General features: G+C 41.2%; 1 protein-coding gene and 1 long non-coding RNA gene across 31 annotated transcripts in view; one reads left to right on the top strand and one right to left on the bottom strand.

The window, feature by feature from the left end:
* The window catches only part of LOC113135227 (ankyrin-3-like), a 108,853-nt gene that overhangs the window by 33,692 nt on the left and 57,960 nt on the right, over positions 1-17,201 (bottom strand). For 14 of the 29 annotated variants that reach the window (XM_026315041.1, XM_026315068.1, XM_026315059.1 and 11 more), the window contains 20 exons: positions 16,761-16,859; positions 16,296-16,394; positions 15,982-16,179; positions 14,550-14,648; positions 13,789-13,887; positions 12,708-12,806; positions 12,101-12,298; positions 11,075-11,173; positions 10,731-10,829; positions 10,227-10,424; positions 9,851-9,949; positions 9,648-9,746; positions 9,417-9,515; positions 9,131-9,226; positions 8,759-8,831; positions 8,236-8,295; positions 6,928-6,963; positions 4,073-4,196; positions 2,637-2,648; positions 736-838 (listed from right to left, as the gene is read on the bottom strand). In XM_026315041.1, the coding sequence (XP_026170826.1) occupies positions 736-838; positions 2,637-2,648; positions 4,073-4,196; positions 6,928-6,963; positions 8,236-8,295; positions 8,759-8,831; positions 9,131-9,226; positions 9,417-9,515; positions 9,648-9,746; positions 9,851-9,949; positions 10,227-10,424; positions 10,731-10,829; positions 11,075-11,173; positions 12,101-12,298; positions 12,708-12,806; positions 13,789-13,887; positions 14,550-14,648; positions 15,982-16,179; positions 16,296-16,394; positions 16,761-16,859 (2,088 nt within the window). The remainder of the gene's footprint in view (positions 1-735; positions 839-2,636; positions 2,649-4,072; positions 4,197-6,927; positions 6,964-8,235; positions 8,296-8,758; positions 8,832-9,130; positions 9,227-9,416; positions 9,516-9,647; positions 9,747-9,850; positions 9,950-10,226; positions 10,425-10,730; positions 10,830-11,074; positions 11,174-12,100; positions 12,299-12,707; positions 12,807-13,788; positions 13,888-14,549; positions 14,649-15,981; positions 16,180-16,295; positions 16,395-16,760; positions 16,860-17,201) is intronic. The other 15 variants (XM_026315043.1, XM_026315052.1, XM_026315058.1 and 12 more) reach the window with 7 other exon arrangements.
* Positions 5,376-8,445, top strand: LOC113135230 (uncharacterized). 2 transcript variants are annotated; one of them, XR_003296149.2, is made up of 4 exons: positions 5,376-5,476; positions 5,589-5,769; positions 6,695-6,780; positions 7,064-8,445. It is a non-coding gene; the product is annotated as an uncharacterized LOC113135230 (long non-coding RNA). The 2 variants fall into 2 exon arrangements; XR_003296148.2 differs by having other exon boundaries at positions 5,411-5,476; positions 5,702-5,769.

Below are 17,201 nucleotides of genomic sequence, written 5' to 3'. Positions count from 1 at the left end.
TTTTTATCCCATAGAGACAGCGATACTTTCCAAACCTTGTAAGCTTTACCAATGCTTACAAATTGAAAAATGATCAATGGGCAGTGGTTTATATTTGAGGCGCAGCTTCTAGTGAGGGCTAGTGTTAGCAGCAGCACAGTAGACTACAGATGTTTAACAATAAGAGGTTTAGGTTTGTGCATGAAGCCTCAAGAACCTGTTGGCAAGGGTGAAATGAAAGACCCTACTGAGTTGGATTATGGGAAATGTAGGATACAGTGTTTTTAGAGCATTATCTATTATTATGCAGGTTGTTTTCTCAATTAATCCACATGTATCTAAAGAGAATAAAAACAAATACATTTCCCATCTGATGTTTAAAAAGACAGCACAAACAAATCATTTCTAGTTTAATGAAACTAAACTGATGACTGATGGTCCACTGATGGTAGTCATGTTATCTTTTCACTCCTGGGGGATATTATACAGTAATTTTACCTGAATCCCTATTTTAAGTGCCATTTTTGTGGGCTACCACTTTCTGTAAAATGTAACGTGATTGGTTGTGTAACTCGGGTGCAGCAGCCCGGTTTGTGGTCCAGCAACAACACAGTTTGGCACATTTGGAGACAGAACTCTGTCTTGTGAAGTTCAATTATCTCCTGACAGAGAGAGAACTTAGAGAGACACTAAGAAACAAAAAGAGAAAAACTACATGCATCTTAAAACACCTGTAGGTCCAATCGCTGTACATACCATCTCCTTATTGGGCGCCAGAATCTCCTCTATCATCATGCTGTCCCGCGTGAACGAGCTCCGGTTCAGCGTGTTGGACCTATCAGAACTGAAGGAACGCAGGCTTGGTGTGGTTGCCGTAGCAGTCACGGATTACCAAGACAACAGTCACAATGATGGCGAGGGGAAGTGAGGAGGAGGAGGAGGAGGAGGAGGAGGAGGAGGGGGGAAGGTTGTGGGGGTAAGGGGGTGTGAAAGTGAACAGAAAAAACAAACATAATTAAATGCATGCAGCTTCCAGGAACCTGACTGTTTGCCACCAGTGACAATCACAATACAAGACAAACCCTTCTTGAGGATGAGATTCATGTTTCTGAGACAAAACCCAAAATCTCAAAGTGGCTGGTGTGGAAAAGTTCTCTAGAAACTACATAAACACTGTAGAAAACCAAATGCAGACGCAGTTGTTCACCAGTGGTCCACGTTCTATAGAGGACCCCTCACGTGTTGAATGTACAAGACAAATACAACACTGTCTACACCAATAACTACAGTTTTTTTTCATCGTTAAAACAACCTGAAAGCCCTTAAAGCCCTTAAAGTGTAGCAGAGTGGATTATAAGGTTATGGAGGTACCTGTATGATGGGCAACGGACACAGTCCATGGCATGAGAAGCTGGTGTTGGTCATCACAATGAGAATTCAGCAAAAAATGATCTGCTAGTTTTGTCTCATATAAATCTTTTGACTACAGAGACATATTTAAACTGTTTCTGCCGCAGCAGCATTTTTCAGAAGGCAAATGATGAACATTCCTGAGCAATGACATGTAATGACTGTTTGCCTGCAACATCTCAGCCACAATTACAACACCGCTCTTTACCCCACACTTGTAAACTGATGTGAAACAATTAGCCTGTGCAGTAAAAACACAACTTTTTCCTATTATCCTAAGATCACAAATGAAGCTCTTGGATACATCTGGATTATATGCAGATTTTCAAGAGATTATTATCCATCTATCTCAAAATAGAAATCAGTTTTGTTATAGCTCAAAGAAATGAGGAGAAAAAAAGAGATTTAAAGATCTAGAGAGAACATGTAATTTGTAAAAAATCTTTAGCGATGATCCATCGATTGTTTGTATACGTATGATACACTCTGAGCATGTCCTGTTTAATGTCTTAAAGACTGCATGCAGAGAGACTTACACCTAAGCTTGATAAAATAATCTGCAGTCAAAGTTTTAACTAATTTAAAGCACTTTGAAAAGGGCAGTGGGCAACTAGTCATTCATTCTAAACTAAGCTGATCAACGAGCAGTGAATGTATTTGCATACTTATACTTCCTTTACAGTTTTTGTAGTAAAAGTAAATGTCCTGGGAATATATTATTCTGCTCTGTTTATTCTTTGTCACAAGCTACGTGACACCAAACTGATGAAGGCAATAGTCTCATTGCCCACATGTTTATCAGTTCAGGTCCCTGGAAGCTCAATGACTCCACACAGAAACCAAAACGAAGCAAAGCTCCACCTTTGTGGCAAACCCACAAAAACCCAAGCAAAAATAATAAAGTCACCACAGTCAGACACACCAGGCTTTTATCGACAGCTGTGATTTTTCCAACTGAAAGCAAGAAAACTGCACAAACATCACACAAACAAAACCACAGCACACAACACAAGTGTCTGATGTTAACGCACAGGAGTCTTAGAAAACATAAAAACTGGTCAAAATCATTACGTTAGTAGTCAAATGAGCTAAACATATAGAATAAATATGCAATACATTTGGACCACAAAGTCACGATACTGATAGCGGCAAGGGCCTGAGGGTGCAGGGGGAGGGAAAGGTGTGAGATGGGTGGGGTGGGCAGGTGGAGGGGTGGAGGGAGGCCTGCTCATGCCTTCATGTCTTACCTGACTTTGGGACTAACATTAAGAACGGAGAGGAGAGAATAAAAGATCATGAACAAACAGGGGAGTGGACAGAGGTGCAGAGAGGAGAAAAGCTAGAGCAGAGATGCAGGTTGGTAGAAAGATGCCTGACGCTCCTGACTGTCTCACCTGTCAATCACTTCTCACCTTAGTAAGTATAAACACCATACTGTCATGATATTATGATTTATTTCAGCATTATAAAGGGTGAGGACTTAGTTTCCTGCACAGAAAGAATATTATGGGCACTACCAAGACTTTATTGGGCACCAAACCCTCCTATTTGAGTCATTATTAGGAAACACCTGGATATTTGATTAAAAAAAAACAAAAAAAAAAAACAGTACACCTGAGGTAGAAAAAAATAGCCAGCTGTTTACAGTGGCCTAGTTACACATCCAGGAGTTGTGTTTCTAGCAGCCAAATAAAATAGAAATATTAATACTGTAAACAAAAATATTTGTTTAATAATATTTACAGAGAAAATAAAAAACAGATATTAATTTCTTCCACAATAAAAATTCATTGAAAATACACACACACACACACACACACACACACACACACATTCCCTCTCACTAAAACAGCATGTGTTGATCTAACCCACAGCTCAAGGCCATGCAATCGAACATGTTTCTAATTTCCTGTGGCTCACTGTTCGTGTTGTCACTCCACAGATATTCGATAACCCCTCCCTCTTCAGTGTGTTGCACAACTGTCAATATTTTCACGAGGGAAAAAAGGTCAACAGCTGCAGAGAGCGAACTATGACCTTGAAGAGGTGAGGCAGAATTCAGAATAATGTCAGCCCTCACTGCCATCTTACTTCTTCTAATATCTGAATAATGAGCCATCACCAGATTATTTGTTTAGAGTTTTATTGTGACTTTGTAAGATCTTTTATATGTCAGATACAAAGAAATTTAAACAGGCCAGAATGAAATTAAACTAGAATGGAAAACCAGCTGAGACAATATACCCAACATTTTTTTGGTTATTGCAACATATAGCAATAATTCCTACCAATGAATTAGATATTTATTTAACTGGACCTGGTTATGTACGTACAAGATGAACTGACGAATTAACCAATTAAAGCTGATACATTCACCAAACTCATTTTAGTTTTGAGATTTATACAACCTGTTCCTAAGTTACTGTAGCTGGCAGGAGTGTTTGCTACAGGTGCCGATTGAAACGCCACATAAAAATGATCAACCAACCACTTGAAGGTCAGTGCACCATCATACCAGTCTCAATTTTAGCTCATATGTTCATAAGATTTCCTGCCATCCCACAATCCTTTGCAGAACCACTTTAAAACCAACATTATGGCTGGCACCAAGCTAGAGACAAGATTTGACACTCTGTAAATTAAGATTTTAAACAATGTTGACTAGCGATGGCGTTCACCTTACCTCTGTGACCTTGCACCGACGCTAAAGCCCATGTAGCCCTCCTGAGGGAGTGAGTCGTCCCCCAGCTCCCGTAGGTCCTGGGGGGCCAGGTATTTGTCTGTGTCCCCTGTCATTGCATCATCACCTAGGGGGGTTGAAACACACGTGGACGAGGAGAAGTTACAGACAGAAAACCCTGGTTGTTTTCCCAGTTAAACTCCTGCTGAATGAATGAACAACTCTCCCCTCACTCAGCTGCGTTTGGCTGGGACTGCCCAGTGCAAACGTGGGAAATCCTAAGAATGCAAATGTAGAACAACATTGCTATTGCAAGTGTTTCTGGTTTTTGTTGTCCATTCAGACCACAACAGAACAGCTCTTTCAGACAGACAGATCAATGCAGCTTCTGCCCAGAGGCTGTTTTCCAGTTCAGCTTTGGTGCAACAAACACACACAAACAGAAGTCTCCCTGTCACTAAAAGCTTTCTGTCTCAGTCCCCAGTTGACCAAAATGCTGCCAGGAGAGTTGAACAGTAATGGGAATAACAGAAATGCAACTAATTTTGATGTAAATAAAGTTTAAGGTAGTTTCTGGGCATGTTTCGCTGACAGATTCATGTATGAGAACGTTTCCAGCAGAGATAAATAAAACATTTCTAACACAGCACACAAATCATCCACACTATAAAACAAGTGGTTAAAGAGTTGGAACATACTTTACAGGCCTAGCAGGAAAACAGTTAGCAGCATGTTATTCCCCTCTGGTGTTCTGCAGATCCAAGCTCCCTGATGAACCGGTCAGAAGGGCGAGAGCCGGAGTTTAAAAGGGACAGAGGAGCAAGTGGAGGCGTGCAGGCGGAGAAGCGAAGAAGAAAAGAAAAGGAAGGCATTCCAGCAACCACAAAGCACCGGAGACCCCCACCCCTCCGGTCCCCTCGTCCCCTGCTACTACAGCACCCCTCCCCCTAAACCTTCCCTCTCTCACACACATATTCACACCAGCACACTTTACAGACCCCATCAGGCGACATTCCAGCATGTTCCCCAGGATCCCTTCTCCTTTCTGCTCCAAACTGCTCCTTAATGAGCCTGAACTCACCTCCTGCTTTGAAGCACTTCATTCGGCCACTTGTCCAGTTTGCAGGATTTCACCCTGAGTTCACTTTTCTCCGACTTGTAACCTCCCTCAACTCTCTCTGGTGCTTTCCTGCACACACTATCTCTCTTTCAAAGCCCGGCGCTCACACAAACAGATCAGCTTTCTCCCGCCTACCCACCCTGCTCTAGGATTATCTAGTGTGTGTGTGTGTGTGTGTGTGTGTGTGTGTGTTTCACAGACACCTAGATCTCACTCTAGGACAGAAATAGTAAGTGGGTGTGTGACTCAAACTGAGTTGTCATCTAAACTCTGCAGCGTCTATAAGAGTACGTACAAAGTTTATACACTCAATTAACACATTTTTTATTTCTTTATCTTTATTCTCAATTATAGTTCAGGTTTTTTTATGTCTAGTCTTGTCTGTTTCTTTTATTTCAGCTTCTCTTTCTGTTCTACCTGTTTGCTCATTTCTCCATTTGCTAAACGGCACAGATTCTCTGCTGTCAGTGCTCACACATAATTTCATCCTCGTCATCCTCCTTCCTCTTCAGCTCCTCCAGCTGCTTCGCTGTGTCAACTCGTGTCTACCAGCTTGTGTTTTCGGTCTCATCTACAGGAGGTAGTGAAAATCATAGCTGTGCATATGTCTGATAAAGATACTCCAAACAACTCCAGCTGGAGTTGATGTAACAGGATCTGCCTGCTTTGTATCATAACTTGCACTTATAAACTATTCTTCATAAGACAAATAACAGATAGTTTCAGTATCTACTAGAGTTTTTTAAAGGCTTCTGAACTTTCCTTTCTGACATATCTACTGTATAGAGTTTTCCCTCTCAGGCAAAATATATTATTTTCTCTTTTCTAAATGTGTTGACGTTTCCAGTTTAGAAGATTTAGTCTACAAACAAACAAAACTAAGCACATTGGTTTGTATATGTTGTTTGTTTCTGTCCAAAGCTGCATTTAAAGTGTTTGGTTCCCTTTTAATCTTAAATATTAAAGACGTGTTAATATGCAAAGTCTCAGTGGAGTCCAAGTCAAGTTTAAAGTCCTAATTCATTTTTACTGAGGCCTGAGATTCAGTGTACTGTACTGATCAGCTGCCCTCTGGTTAACGGTGTTGATTCTATTTCTTTATATAGCAAAACGCTATATTTAGAATATGAAATGCCACAACTGAAGTCTGAGGAGCTGAGAATGAAAATGCAACTGCAGGTTTTGAATCTTCTCCTTAAAGCAACACGGGATTTGATATTCAATCACATTCAATTGGAACAAATAGAAAACTTGGCACAAGATATGTGGCAATATATCTTCACTATGTCGTTGCCTTTTGAGCACTCAGATTTTAAATCTCTGCAGACCAAGTAATAATTAACTTTACAACTCTGGTTAAACTTTGGAGAGACAACAAGAGTTTACAAAAGGCTCGACAGTATTTGTGGGTTGTCCAGATTTAGCTGGGTGTGTGTTATTGGAGATGTTAATCATTGCTATTCCTCAGCTGGTATGTGAACCTGTGTGTATTTGTCTGCCTACAGTTACACTTGATACATGTTTAGAGCAGAAACTGAAGATGGACACTCTGTGAAAGCTCTGCAGCATCAACAGCAACTCGCAGATTCATGTGAGGACACACATGCACATAAACACACAAGTACAACCTGGCAACGAAATCACACACACAGAGTTTAGTTCTATCAGTTTTCATCACTATCACTTCAGACTGGTTATTGGAGTTAGTTTCATTTCCACTGACGGTTTCTGGACTTACAAGAATAGCTGGTGCATATATTTCCAATATCTATTTCTGTTTAAACAAAGCAGAAAAAACATTTATTTCTTTGTTTGCAGTCTGGGTTCATGCTTCGAACTCTTCTCAGAATTTGTTTTTTTTTTTTTAAATTAAGGCATGAAGAAAATTCCTGACTGGGATAGAAGCCTGTGGTCATCTCCTCTACATTCCTGCTTGTGTGTTCTTCCTGCTTCAGTCACAGTGTCTCTTTGCTCACCCTTTTTCGCTGTAAGCTTGGTTCAGCAGAAACACTCACCACTTTAATATTCATGCAAAGAGACTGAAGGCACCGACCGATGCTGCAGAAGAAGAGGCCATTCCTAGAGATCAGTGTAGATTCAACTGTATGAGGATTTGTCTCTGACCAGTAGAAACTATGGGACATCTGATATCTGTGCACACACATCTGAACCTGTTTCTTTTGTGTTGATGAAATGTGGACTACTGGAGGCTACTGATGTTTAGTAGGTGAAACTGGCAACTGCAAACAGCAAGAACCATGTGACAACCTAGAAATGAAAGCCTGCTGTTCGTTAAGCATAGAGTACAATGCAGAGCGTTCAGCAACAACACCAGGAGGCAGAATGAGCCAAGAGAAAATGAAACAAACCACTAACTGAAAAAAATCTCATAACATTAAGTCCTAGTTTCCCCCCCAGCCCGCTCCACCCTGGGTTTCATTACGGAGAAGAGTTCAAGTTCAGCCTATATGGAGCCTGGAGACCAAGAGACACACAAAGTAAACACACACACACTAGCAGCTGCCACCATGTTTGCTTTGGCTCAAATGTGTGAAATTACAATGGAAGTGTCACCAACAAGCCTCTGAACACAATGGATCAAGTGTGTGTGTGTGTCATCTACGCTTCGGCTTGAAAAGAAATCTGTTACACACACCCCAGCGCCGTAGGTTGGCATAGCAACCAGGAGAAAGGCATATTCCCTGCATTTAGACGCATCGACATACTGTAGGCTTCACAACAACGCAGCAGGGGGAGGCTGCAGCTGAATATATGCAGGTACAGTATGGGATATTAAACATGCACAGTACAGGGGTTTGTGCATACACCCACATACAAAAAAAAATGTAAAGAAGAGGAGAAAAGGCTGCAATCTAAAAGCTCACATGGTATTTTACCATTTTTAATAAAATAAACATGTAAATCTTGAAAAGGAGAGGAAACTGGAAATTTTAAGAACAAAGGACAGACATGCAAAAAGACTTATGAAAGATGTTTTAGAGCAAAGGATTTATAGATACAAAAAATTAAGAAAGATGAAAAATACCTTCTTCCACATCAGATAAATAGTCTTCTGTGATCATTTCGGGGACATTGGCTTTACGGACTGTGTGATTGGGATGGAGGAGAGTGTTAGAGGAAAAAAGAGAACCAAAGAATATGAAAAAAATCATATCTATAACAAAAACAGAAGCAAAGAATGAATTAAAAACAACAAAATGATTAATGTACATTTAAAACTATTACTCTTGCACTGTCATTCAGGCACTTTGTCTAAATTATACTCGTGACAAAATTAAATGTCAAATGATGAAATTAAATGAAAAAAAAATGTAATGATAGAAAATAAAACATGGATTTTTTTTTTTTTTTTTTTTTTTTTTAAACTGAAGCAGTAAAAATTAAATGACCAACCAGGGGAGGAGCACTGGGACCTTCAGCCCAAAAGCCAAATGTGACTCAGTCTAAGATTTTATAGAATCTGGTTCTCTCTCCAGGGCAGTTTTGATGGATTTAAAGCACCACAGATAAATAATCTCTATTATAAAGCCTGAGAAGTGAATCCTCACCTTCATCATCGGACATGTCCAGCACTTCGTTCATGGTCTCTGGGACATTCATCTTGTGCTTCTCTGTCACAGTCTGTCAGACAGAGACAAAACAGGATTTCATTTTAACTGGAACAGACTCCTCCTCCTTTTAATGTGAAAAGTCCCTGCAGAAAGTCTCGATTATCACAGCTCAATGTAGTGTTTCTACTAACAAGAGAAATCAGCTGAATTTATCACAACAGCAAGAAAACAAGGAAGAAATGAAAATGAAAGTAGATCAGAAAAACAAGAGGCTTCTCACTAAAACATGATTAAACACAATCACTGTAAAAACTTCCACACATTACAGCCCTGTCGGTAAATTCATACTGTACATTAACACATACGCACCTGAGTGATCAGAGTTTCCTCTGTGACCACTTTGAGTGTGTCAACTACAGAGATGTACCCCAGCCTCCTGGCAATGGACAAAGCACTGTTCCCATTCTAGAGAGAAAACAAAGGTGAAGAGAGGAGTGGTTTGTATCAGTATTTAGAATACTGATTAGAGTGTGCATCAAAATCCTAATTATCAAAGCTGGTTTGCCTCCTATTCACAACACAGAGACTTCACTGGTATATTTTAATAAACCTCTAATGTTTCAGTGTGTATGGTCCAGTGTTCGTGTGCACTTACAGCAGTGAGCTCATTGGGTGATGCTCCATGATGCAGCAACAAGTTGATGATGTGTGTGTGTCCCTGCTGTGCGGCCTGATGCAGAGGTGTGTAGCCGTTCTGCAGAGGAGGTCAAAGGAAACACAGTCAGAAATCACAAAATGTACACACGCACAAGAAAACTCATCTAATCTACACATCTGAACAATGGGAATAGTGCTTGTTGGTGAAAATAAGCATTAGCTTGGTTACCTTGGTCTTAGCATTGACCTTCGCTTGATTTTTCAGCAGAAAGTTGACCATCTTCACGTTGCCATAGTGACAAGCCACATGAAGAGGCGTGTATCCCAGCTGATGACACAGAAATCAAAATGTGATTAGCAAATAAATGATCCTTTGGTCATCAGTAATAGTATTTCCTCTTCTTTTTTCTGCTAAGTCTCTAGTAGCATTACCTTGGTCTCAGGGTCTATAATAGCTCCCTGGTTAACTAAGACCTCAGCAACATTGACTTTATCCTCCTGGGCAGCCAGGTGGAGTGGAGTCAGGCCAGACTGAGGACACAGATGACAGGTTTGTGCTTTATGGTGATGAATCATAAGAGAAAGAAACCACTGAAAATTGATGGTCAAGAAAAAAATAATTGGCAAAATAACAGCCTTGGATCAAAACACTGTGATTTTTGAAGTAAAATTAGAGCCCAGTCCAGTAAACATAAGTTTATAGCACACACAAACACAACGTAAACATTGCTGTCATGTTTTACAACCACAATCCGATACAAAGACACACATCGTTAGCGATGGTGGTTTTCACTTATTGATCTTGTACCTTGTTGCCCATGTTAACAGGAGCGTCCCGGGCCAGCAGCAGGGTCACTATGTCCATGTTGCCTTCCTGTGCTGCGAGGTGCAGAGGAGTGATCCCTTGGCGTGTAACTGCACTGGTGGTGGCGCCGTACTCCAGTAACGTGGTGGTTATCTCCATCTGATTCTTCTTAGCGGCTATGTGGAGCGGTGTGTAACCGTTCTGAGCAGAGCAGAGAGTGTCTGTGTTATTTTTTATTTCATCTTTTGCACATTTTACAGTTTCCGTCCACATATTTGCTCAAAACATGAACAGAAATTCTTCCATCAGAAGAAAACATTATTGAGGTCTTGTTGAATTCTCTTTCTGGATAGATGCTGTTGAGAGGAGCCAGCCAATCATGTAGCTCCACTAAAGAGCACAGTGTAATTGTGAGGGTGACTGAAACTAGGTCAGCCTGAGGTTTTGGTGCATTAACGCATTAAGGAATATTCTATTTAACTCACTTTTTGTTTTACTGACTCTTACCTTGGCAGCAGCATGAGGTGAGGCCCCCTGGTCGAGCAGGAGCAGCGCCACCTTCTGGTTATCATAGTGTGCTGCCACATGCAGTGGAGTTAGTCCACTCTGAACCAACACACAAGCATTGTTAGATGGTGATACACACAGATGGTGCAATACAACCAGAGGCCAGAAAGAGAAAACACTAAAAGCTACAAAACAATGTGATACTGTGCACATGTGTAAGCTGCATATAAATAAATCTACTCTTCACTGTTCTGTATGTGGGAGCTCACACACACACAAACACCGTTTTTGTCTCTTTAGCAAATATCATCTCAGACACACACTAGTGTTTAAACATGCGTTACCTTCCCTGCAGCATCAGCTGAAGCGTTTTTCTGCAGCAGCAGGTTGGCGACCTCGATCTTGCCGTACTTTGCTGCTACATGCAAAGGAGTGAAGCCCTTCTGGAAAGGCACAGAACAATAGGAAAGAATATTGCACCAGATTTAATACGAAACCCATTTGAATTAAAAGTTTCATAACCTCTTCCCTTGACTTATTTTCCCTGAATGGATGCTCCCAGAAACAGCATGTATTTAATCACGTATAAATGAGTCATTTACAGGGTTGTGTTGGAAAAGATTACTTGGTGCTTAGATATGATGACACACACAATGAACATGTGGAAGTAGGACGTGTGTTACATCATATTCTTTAGCTATGAGGCAACACAGATCTGTGCCCGTGGTTCAAAGGCAGCTCTTTGCAGTCAGACCAAGCTCTGTGTGTGCAGCTGTACATGCACTCTGTGTGTGTGTGTGTGTGTGTGTGTGTGTGTGTGTGTGTGTGTGTGTGTGGGACTTAACAGAATCCAGACTGGCCTCCTGGATTTCTCCAGTTTGACTCCTAATTGAAGGAGGTGCTGGATGCATAAGTAAAAGGTTCTGATCTAAAACCGTCTTGTTATTAAAACTTGATCGTATTTAGTTAGGACCCATTTACAGGGTCTCTGCAGGACTCATCATCAATTTACATTTAAGACTTTCAATCACAGTATATTTTTAAAAACTGTAGAGATGAAATCATCTAGAATTACTTGTTCTTATATCACATTTTTGTAAGTGTAACTAATTTAATCAACATGACCAGGAGAAGATAAAAACACACATGGAAAAACAAATTAAAACTGACAGTTTTCAGAGCAAATCAACTTACCTCAAGAACCTTATAAAACCTTTTTTTTTTAATCATTATAGTGCAGAACCTGTACCGATCCCCAGGTTCACTCACTATATGTTGCTATGTATCTTTGAATTGGTGTTCAACCAATGTCTGAGAAGCATCTGCCTCCACACTCCAGATGTTCGTGTGTGTGTGTGTTTGATGTTTACCTTGGTAGTAATGCCCAGACCAGCCCCTTGGTCCAGCAGTGCTGCAGCCACGTCTCTGTGACCCTCCCTGGCAGCCAGGTGTAAAGGTGTGTATCCGGAGTTGGTCGTGGCATCGGGGCACGCTCCACTGGCCAGCAGCTGTTGGACAATGTCCTGCTTGCCAAGGCGGCTTGAGATATGCAGCGGAGTCTGGTCATCCTGGCAATCAGAACAAAACAAAGCAAAAGCAGCAATTTAAAGGTACCAAGAAAACATTATTCTCCATTTAGGGTCATGTGTCCATCTGATCGATCCAGGTCCAATATTCAATAGTTCTGGTCTCTTTCAGTCACCAGCTAGTCTCCAACTGTGGGCAGGTAGTGCACGGTGCCTTTTTAGAGCTTTTTAACAGAAAACAGCTGCCTGTGCTACACTGTGCTGTAATTACTCAGTAATTAGATATGAGAAAACCACACAAACATACAAACACAGGCTCATATTCAGTGACTGTCATGTATTGTGTTTCAAACAAGCACACACAGCTGTGCTGACGCTGAATGTGTTCACAGTTCTCAGATTGAAAGGATGATTGACCTTTGTCTGAAGTCAAATGTCACATGTGGTCTACCTTGGCCTTGGCATCAACACGAGCTCCGTTCTGCACCAGATATCGGACCACGCTTGACTGCCCCGCCCTCGCTGCCATGTGGAGCGCCGTCTCCCCCCTCTGGAACACACACACAGACAAAGAGGGATTAATAGTTGTTCCAAAGTTTTGATTCTTTCTCCAAATCCCTCTCTCTGCCCTCTTTCCTCATGAAAATCTTGAGAGAAGGAGTGAAAGAGGGAAAGACCCTCTTTTTCTCCACACCCAGCTCACCATAATGACGTCCCATAATGCTCTGTTTCTACAGTAACCTGGCCACAGACACGGCGTGGGCGACCAAACACCCTGAAGAGTTGACTGCGCGGTACACGTCCTCCCTCCCTCTCTGTTTGCTTGTTCTCTTTCAGATCTTTCTCTTGAGTTTCTCATCCTTTTTCATGGGATTTAAGAGTTAATGGGCTCAGAAGCAGAGTGTGTGTCTCATGGACGACGTGAGAGGCTGTTTCTTTACATACACATGGCATTAATATACCAACACTTTCTCTCCTTCTTCCTGAACTACAGAGCTTTTTCCACTGACAGTGGTTTTGGAGGTTGTAGAAGAATTTCTCAGGCAGTGCAGGGCAGATTAATGTCTGAAGATATCAGTCTCTTTCTTTGAAAGGTTCTGGTTCAGGTATTATCAGTGGTGAAAGAGGTACATAGATTATTTACTTAAATAAATAACAGTATAGTAATACAATAATGAGTAAATAAATAAATAAATGAATAAAGTATCTATTTGTCTATAATGGAAAAAACCTCTATTGCAAGAAAATCCCATTTCAGTTTATAATGCTGTGGACCATTCTACTTCCTACATCTACTACACCACATGGTTTGACAGCTTTAACTACTCGTCACTTTACAAATTATGATTTTACACATTAAATGTTCCACATTTATAAAATATGACGCCCAACTAGAACATTAATATGTTATGTTTCTCCCCATGTTCAGGGTAGTAGTGTCATTTTCCTTAGGGAAGAACATAGATACAACAACAAGGATACAACAAAGACAAAAAAAGAAGAAACAGGACGGAGGAATTTCCTGAACTCACCACATTACTTGTGTTTGGTGAAGCCCCGTGGTTGATCAGCTGGTGGACGATGTTTTCATGTCCCATAAACGCAGCAACGTGGATCGGAGTCAGGCCAGACTGAAGAGAGAAAAAATTGTTAAGGGATATTTCTGCTGATTTGTCTTCTGCTGAGACCATTTGAATTATTTCTAAAAAAGTATGGTCTATGCATCCAAAGCTTGAGACGACATCTGCCTCTGTCCCATAGGGCTCAACTGATGATGCTGCGTTAATGTTCTGTCATTGTGAACAACAGAACAACAGCCTTTGTTTCTGTTTACTTCATTACACTTTAAACTTGAATTTTTAGCAAACATTTGGCAATTTACACGCTCAGGAGCAAAATAAGGACCTGGAGAAACATTATCATTCATTTGGACTCTTGTTTCTGTGAATCTGATGATTGCACATCACAGATTTACTCTCGGTTTTGGTCTCTACCAGCTCCTGAGGGGAAAATGTATTTTGGGCTGAACCACAGTGTGTAGTCACTAGCTGCAGATAATGCACAGTGGGATTTTAAGGGTTTTTGTTATGAAAACTATCCTGTGAGGGCAGTGAGAGTGAACAGCAAAGTTGTAGCTGAATGTCTAATCAATGAGCTGACGATGAGCTGCTGAGTCAGGATTGAAATGGAGCTGAAGAATAAAGTAGCAGAAAAAAAACCCAACATAAAACAAACAAACCAACGAAAACAGCAGATGCCATAGTGGTTCCGTCCAAACGCTCTGCACACATACCTCAGTGACTGCCTGAATAGACGCTCCATGCTTCAGCAGTAGCTCCATCACCTTGACTCTGTTCTTCTTACAGGCAATGTGCAGGGGAGTGAAACCATTCTAAGGCACCAAAAATAAAGAGAAATGTACTTAAGAACACAAAAATAGCCCAAAACATGTGTGTGTGGCTCTGCCTGTCTTGCAGAGCTGACAGTAGACAAATCTGGAACAACAAATGGAAAATACAGTACAATACAAAGGGGCTCCTTTTTCCCTTTCCCCCTTTCTTTCTTCCACTCTGTTCAGGCAAACCAGGCAAGCATGTGTGGAAACAACTGACTTAACAGTAAGTTGTTAAAAAAAAAAAAACTGAAATAGATGCTTTTCCTTTCAACTTTTCTCTGGCCAACTTGTACACTCTGCCCCCACTGTCCCTCCCTGTCTTACTCTCTTGACTTTGAGGTTTCCGGCTCAATCCTATGACTTCATTTTCCTCCCCATGTCCTTTTTTTCCCTTCTCATTCTCTATGCCTATAAAGTCCCAGCGCTCTAACCACACCCAGACGTCTCCCATTACAGAACAGAGATGGTTTTAGTCTCCTCGTCTGTTTCCTTCATCATTTCCAACATGTGCTGTGTCTTTTCTCCTTCATACAGTCCCTCACGTCTCTTTTCTCTTGTAAATTAACAAAAAGTGTGGAGAAAGACAAAGGTAAGAAAGAAGTGAAAAGAGAGGAAGAGATGAAACGTGAGACTTAGTTAGGAAGACATTTTTAGTTAGTTGGGAGATGCAGTCGTTGAGAGATCATTGCAGCAGTTAAACATTTCACTGCTGCAGCCTCGAGCAACACTTCAATTCTAATTTCTGCAGAAATGAAACTTTTCTATCACCTTCTCTTTTTAAATCTTCTCTCAAACATGAACATGAATGTGTGAACGTGCTGGCTAACCCCTGACTCACTTTTCCATTACTGCTGTGACTACAATCCTATGAGTAATATTTCCATAATTCTTTAAATGTGGCTTACGTCTGCAAATGAATACCATCCGATCAATGCAGGGGTTCAGCAGCTCAAGGTAAATACAAAGGGAAATAAAACTTTTTTTTACAATTCATGTCCTGTCTAAACCTTCCTAACACTGTAACTTAATGAATTCTCTCATATATGGACAAATTAAAATCAGTTTATAAATCAGTAAAAAACACTTTAAATGACAAAGTTTTAGAGAAAATGTGTTTTCACTTTTTTCTACTGCAGTGCATCCAAAAAAGAGAAAAAACCAAATCCTGTCTCTCTCTTGTCTTTCTGTATCTCTTGATCAGACCAAGTAACTGATTCAAAGCCTCCTTGCAGACAGTCTGATGATTCACTGCCTTCTTTTCATTATAACACATCCTGAGTTTGTTTCTCCCTGGAGCTGCCAACCAACGTGTCTTTCTCTCTGTCCTCACCAGTGCTTTGGCGTTGGGGTTGGCCTTCTTGTCCACAATGACCTTTGCCACTTTGTAGTGTCCACAGTGGGCGGCCACGTGCAGCGCTGTCAGGTAGTCATTGGTCACATCGTCCACGGGCACATCGTGGTGCAGCAGCAGCTGGACACAGTTAAGGTGGTCTCCCTGCGTCGCCATGTGAAGGGGAGAGAGCCCGTTCTGGGGGAAAACAGAAGACACACTTGGTGTTGTTGTAAATCTAAAAGGTCACATGTTAATTAGCGTCTGACGGTGCTCAATGACAGAGGGAGAACGGACACAGGCTGAAGGTGCACCTTGGTCTTTGACAGTATTGGAGCTCCTCTGTCCAACAGCATCTCCACCACCTGCTCATGGCCACTCCTGGCTCCACAGTGGAGAGGGGTCAGACCGTCCTGGGAAAACAAACGGCAGGGTTTCAGCTTCACACCATTGCTAACATCTCGAAGCAGGTGACACTTTACACACACAACTGTAGGAGGATGTTGGTAATATGACTGTCTAAATATAAACACAGCGAGACAATCCCTAAACTAAAAAAAAGTTGCTTTTCACACCTTGGAGATGATACAGTATGGATATTCTACGGGTAGTGCTTAAGGAGCTGGCACGAAGATTTTGTTTTTCTATTTTTGAAGTACGTCCTTCGGTGCTTTGACTTGGGCTCTTTTTTTACCGCTCTGACATTATGACAATACTCTTTCATCAGTTAATGTTGATTGTTTTGGGTGAAAATAATGTGTGTGTTTGTGTTTGTGCACCTTGGTCCGTGCATCTATCTTGGCCCCTCTCTCCAGCAGCAGTCGCACCATGTTGCTGTTCCCACGTTTGGATGCTACGTGCAGGGGTGTTATGTCATTCTGGGGAAAAAGAAAAGCAGCAGAATGAATTCATCATCCAGCCTCAGAGTCCTGACATCGTGCACACAACTGCACCAAACCTTTTGACATTAGTTACATGTCAGTTTGAAATGTTATGTCTACTTCAGTTAAACTGCTCTGTTATTTATCTGTGCAGGAGGACAAAGGCTCAGCATCTCCCTCTGCAGGAAAATATTGTTAGATAACAATAAAGAGTCTAAATTTAATTTCATAAATCATTGGTTAATTAAACACACACCCAGTACCCAGCACCTCTAAACCCTGGATCCATTCCAATAATCTATAGGCTCATAAAGGACATAGATGACATGTGTCTCCAGC

The sequence above is a fragment of the Mastacembelus armatus genome, chromosome 19 (genome assembly GCF_900324485.2).
Source record: "Mastacembelus armatus chromosome 19, fMasArm1.2, whole genome shotgun sequence".
Taxonomy (NCBI): domain Eukaryota; kingdom Metazoa; phylum Chordata; class Actinopteri; order Synbranchiformes; family Mastacembelidae; genus Mastacembelus; species Mastacembelus armatus.
This window is presented reverse-complemented; position numbering and strand designations above follow the sequence as displayed.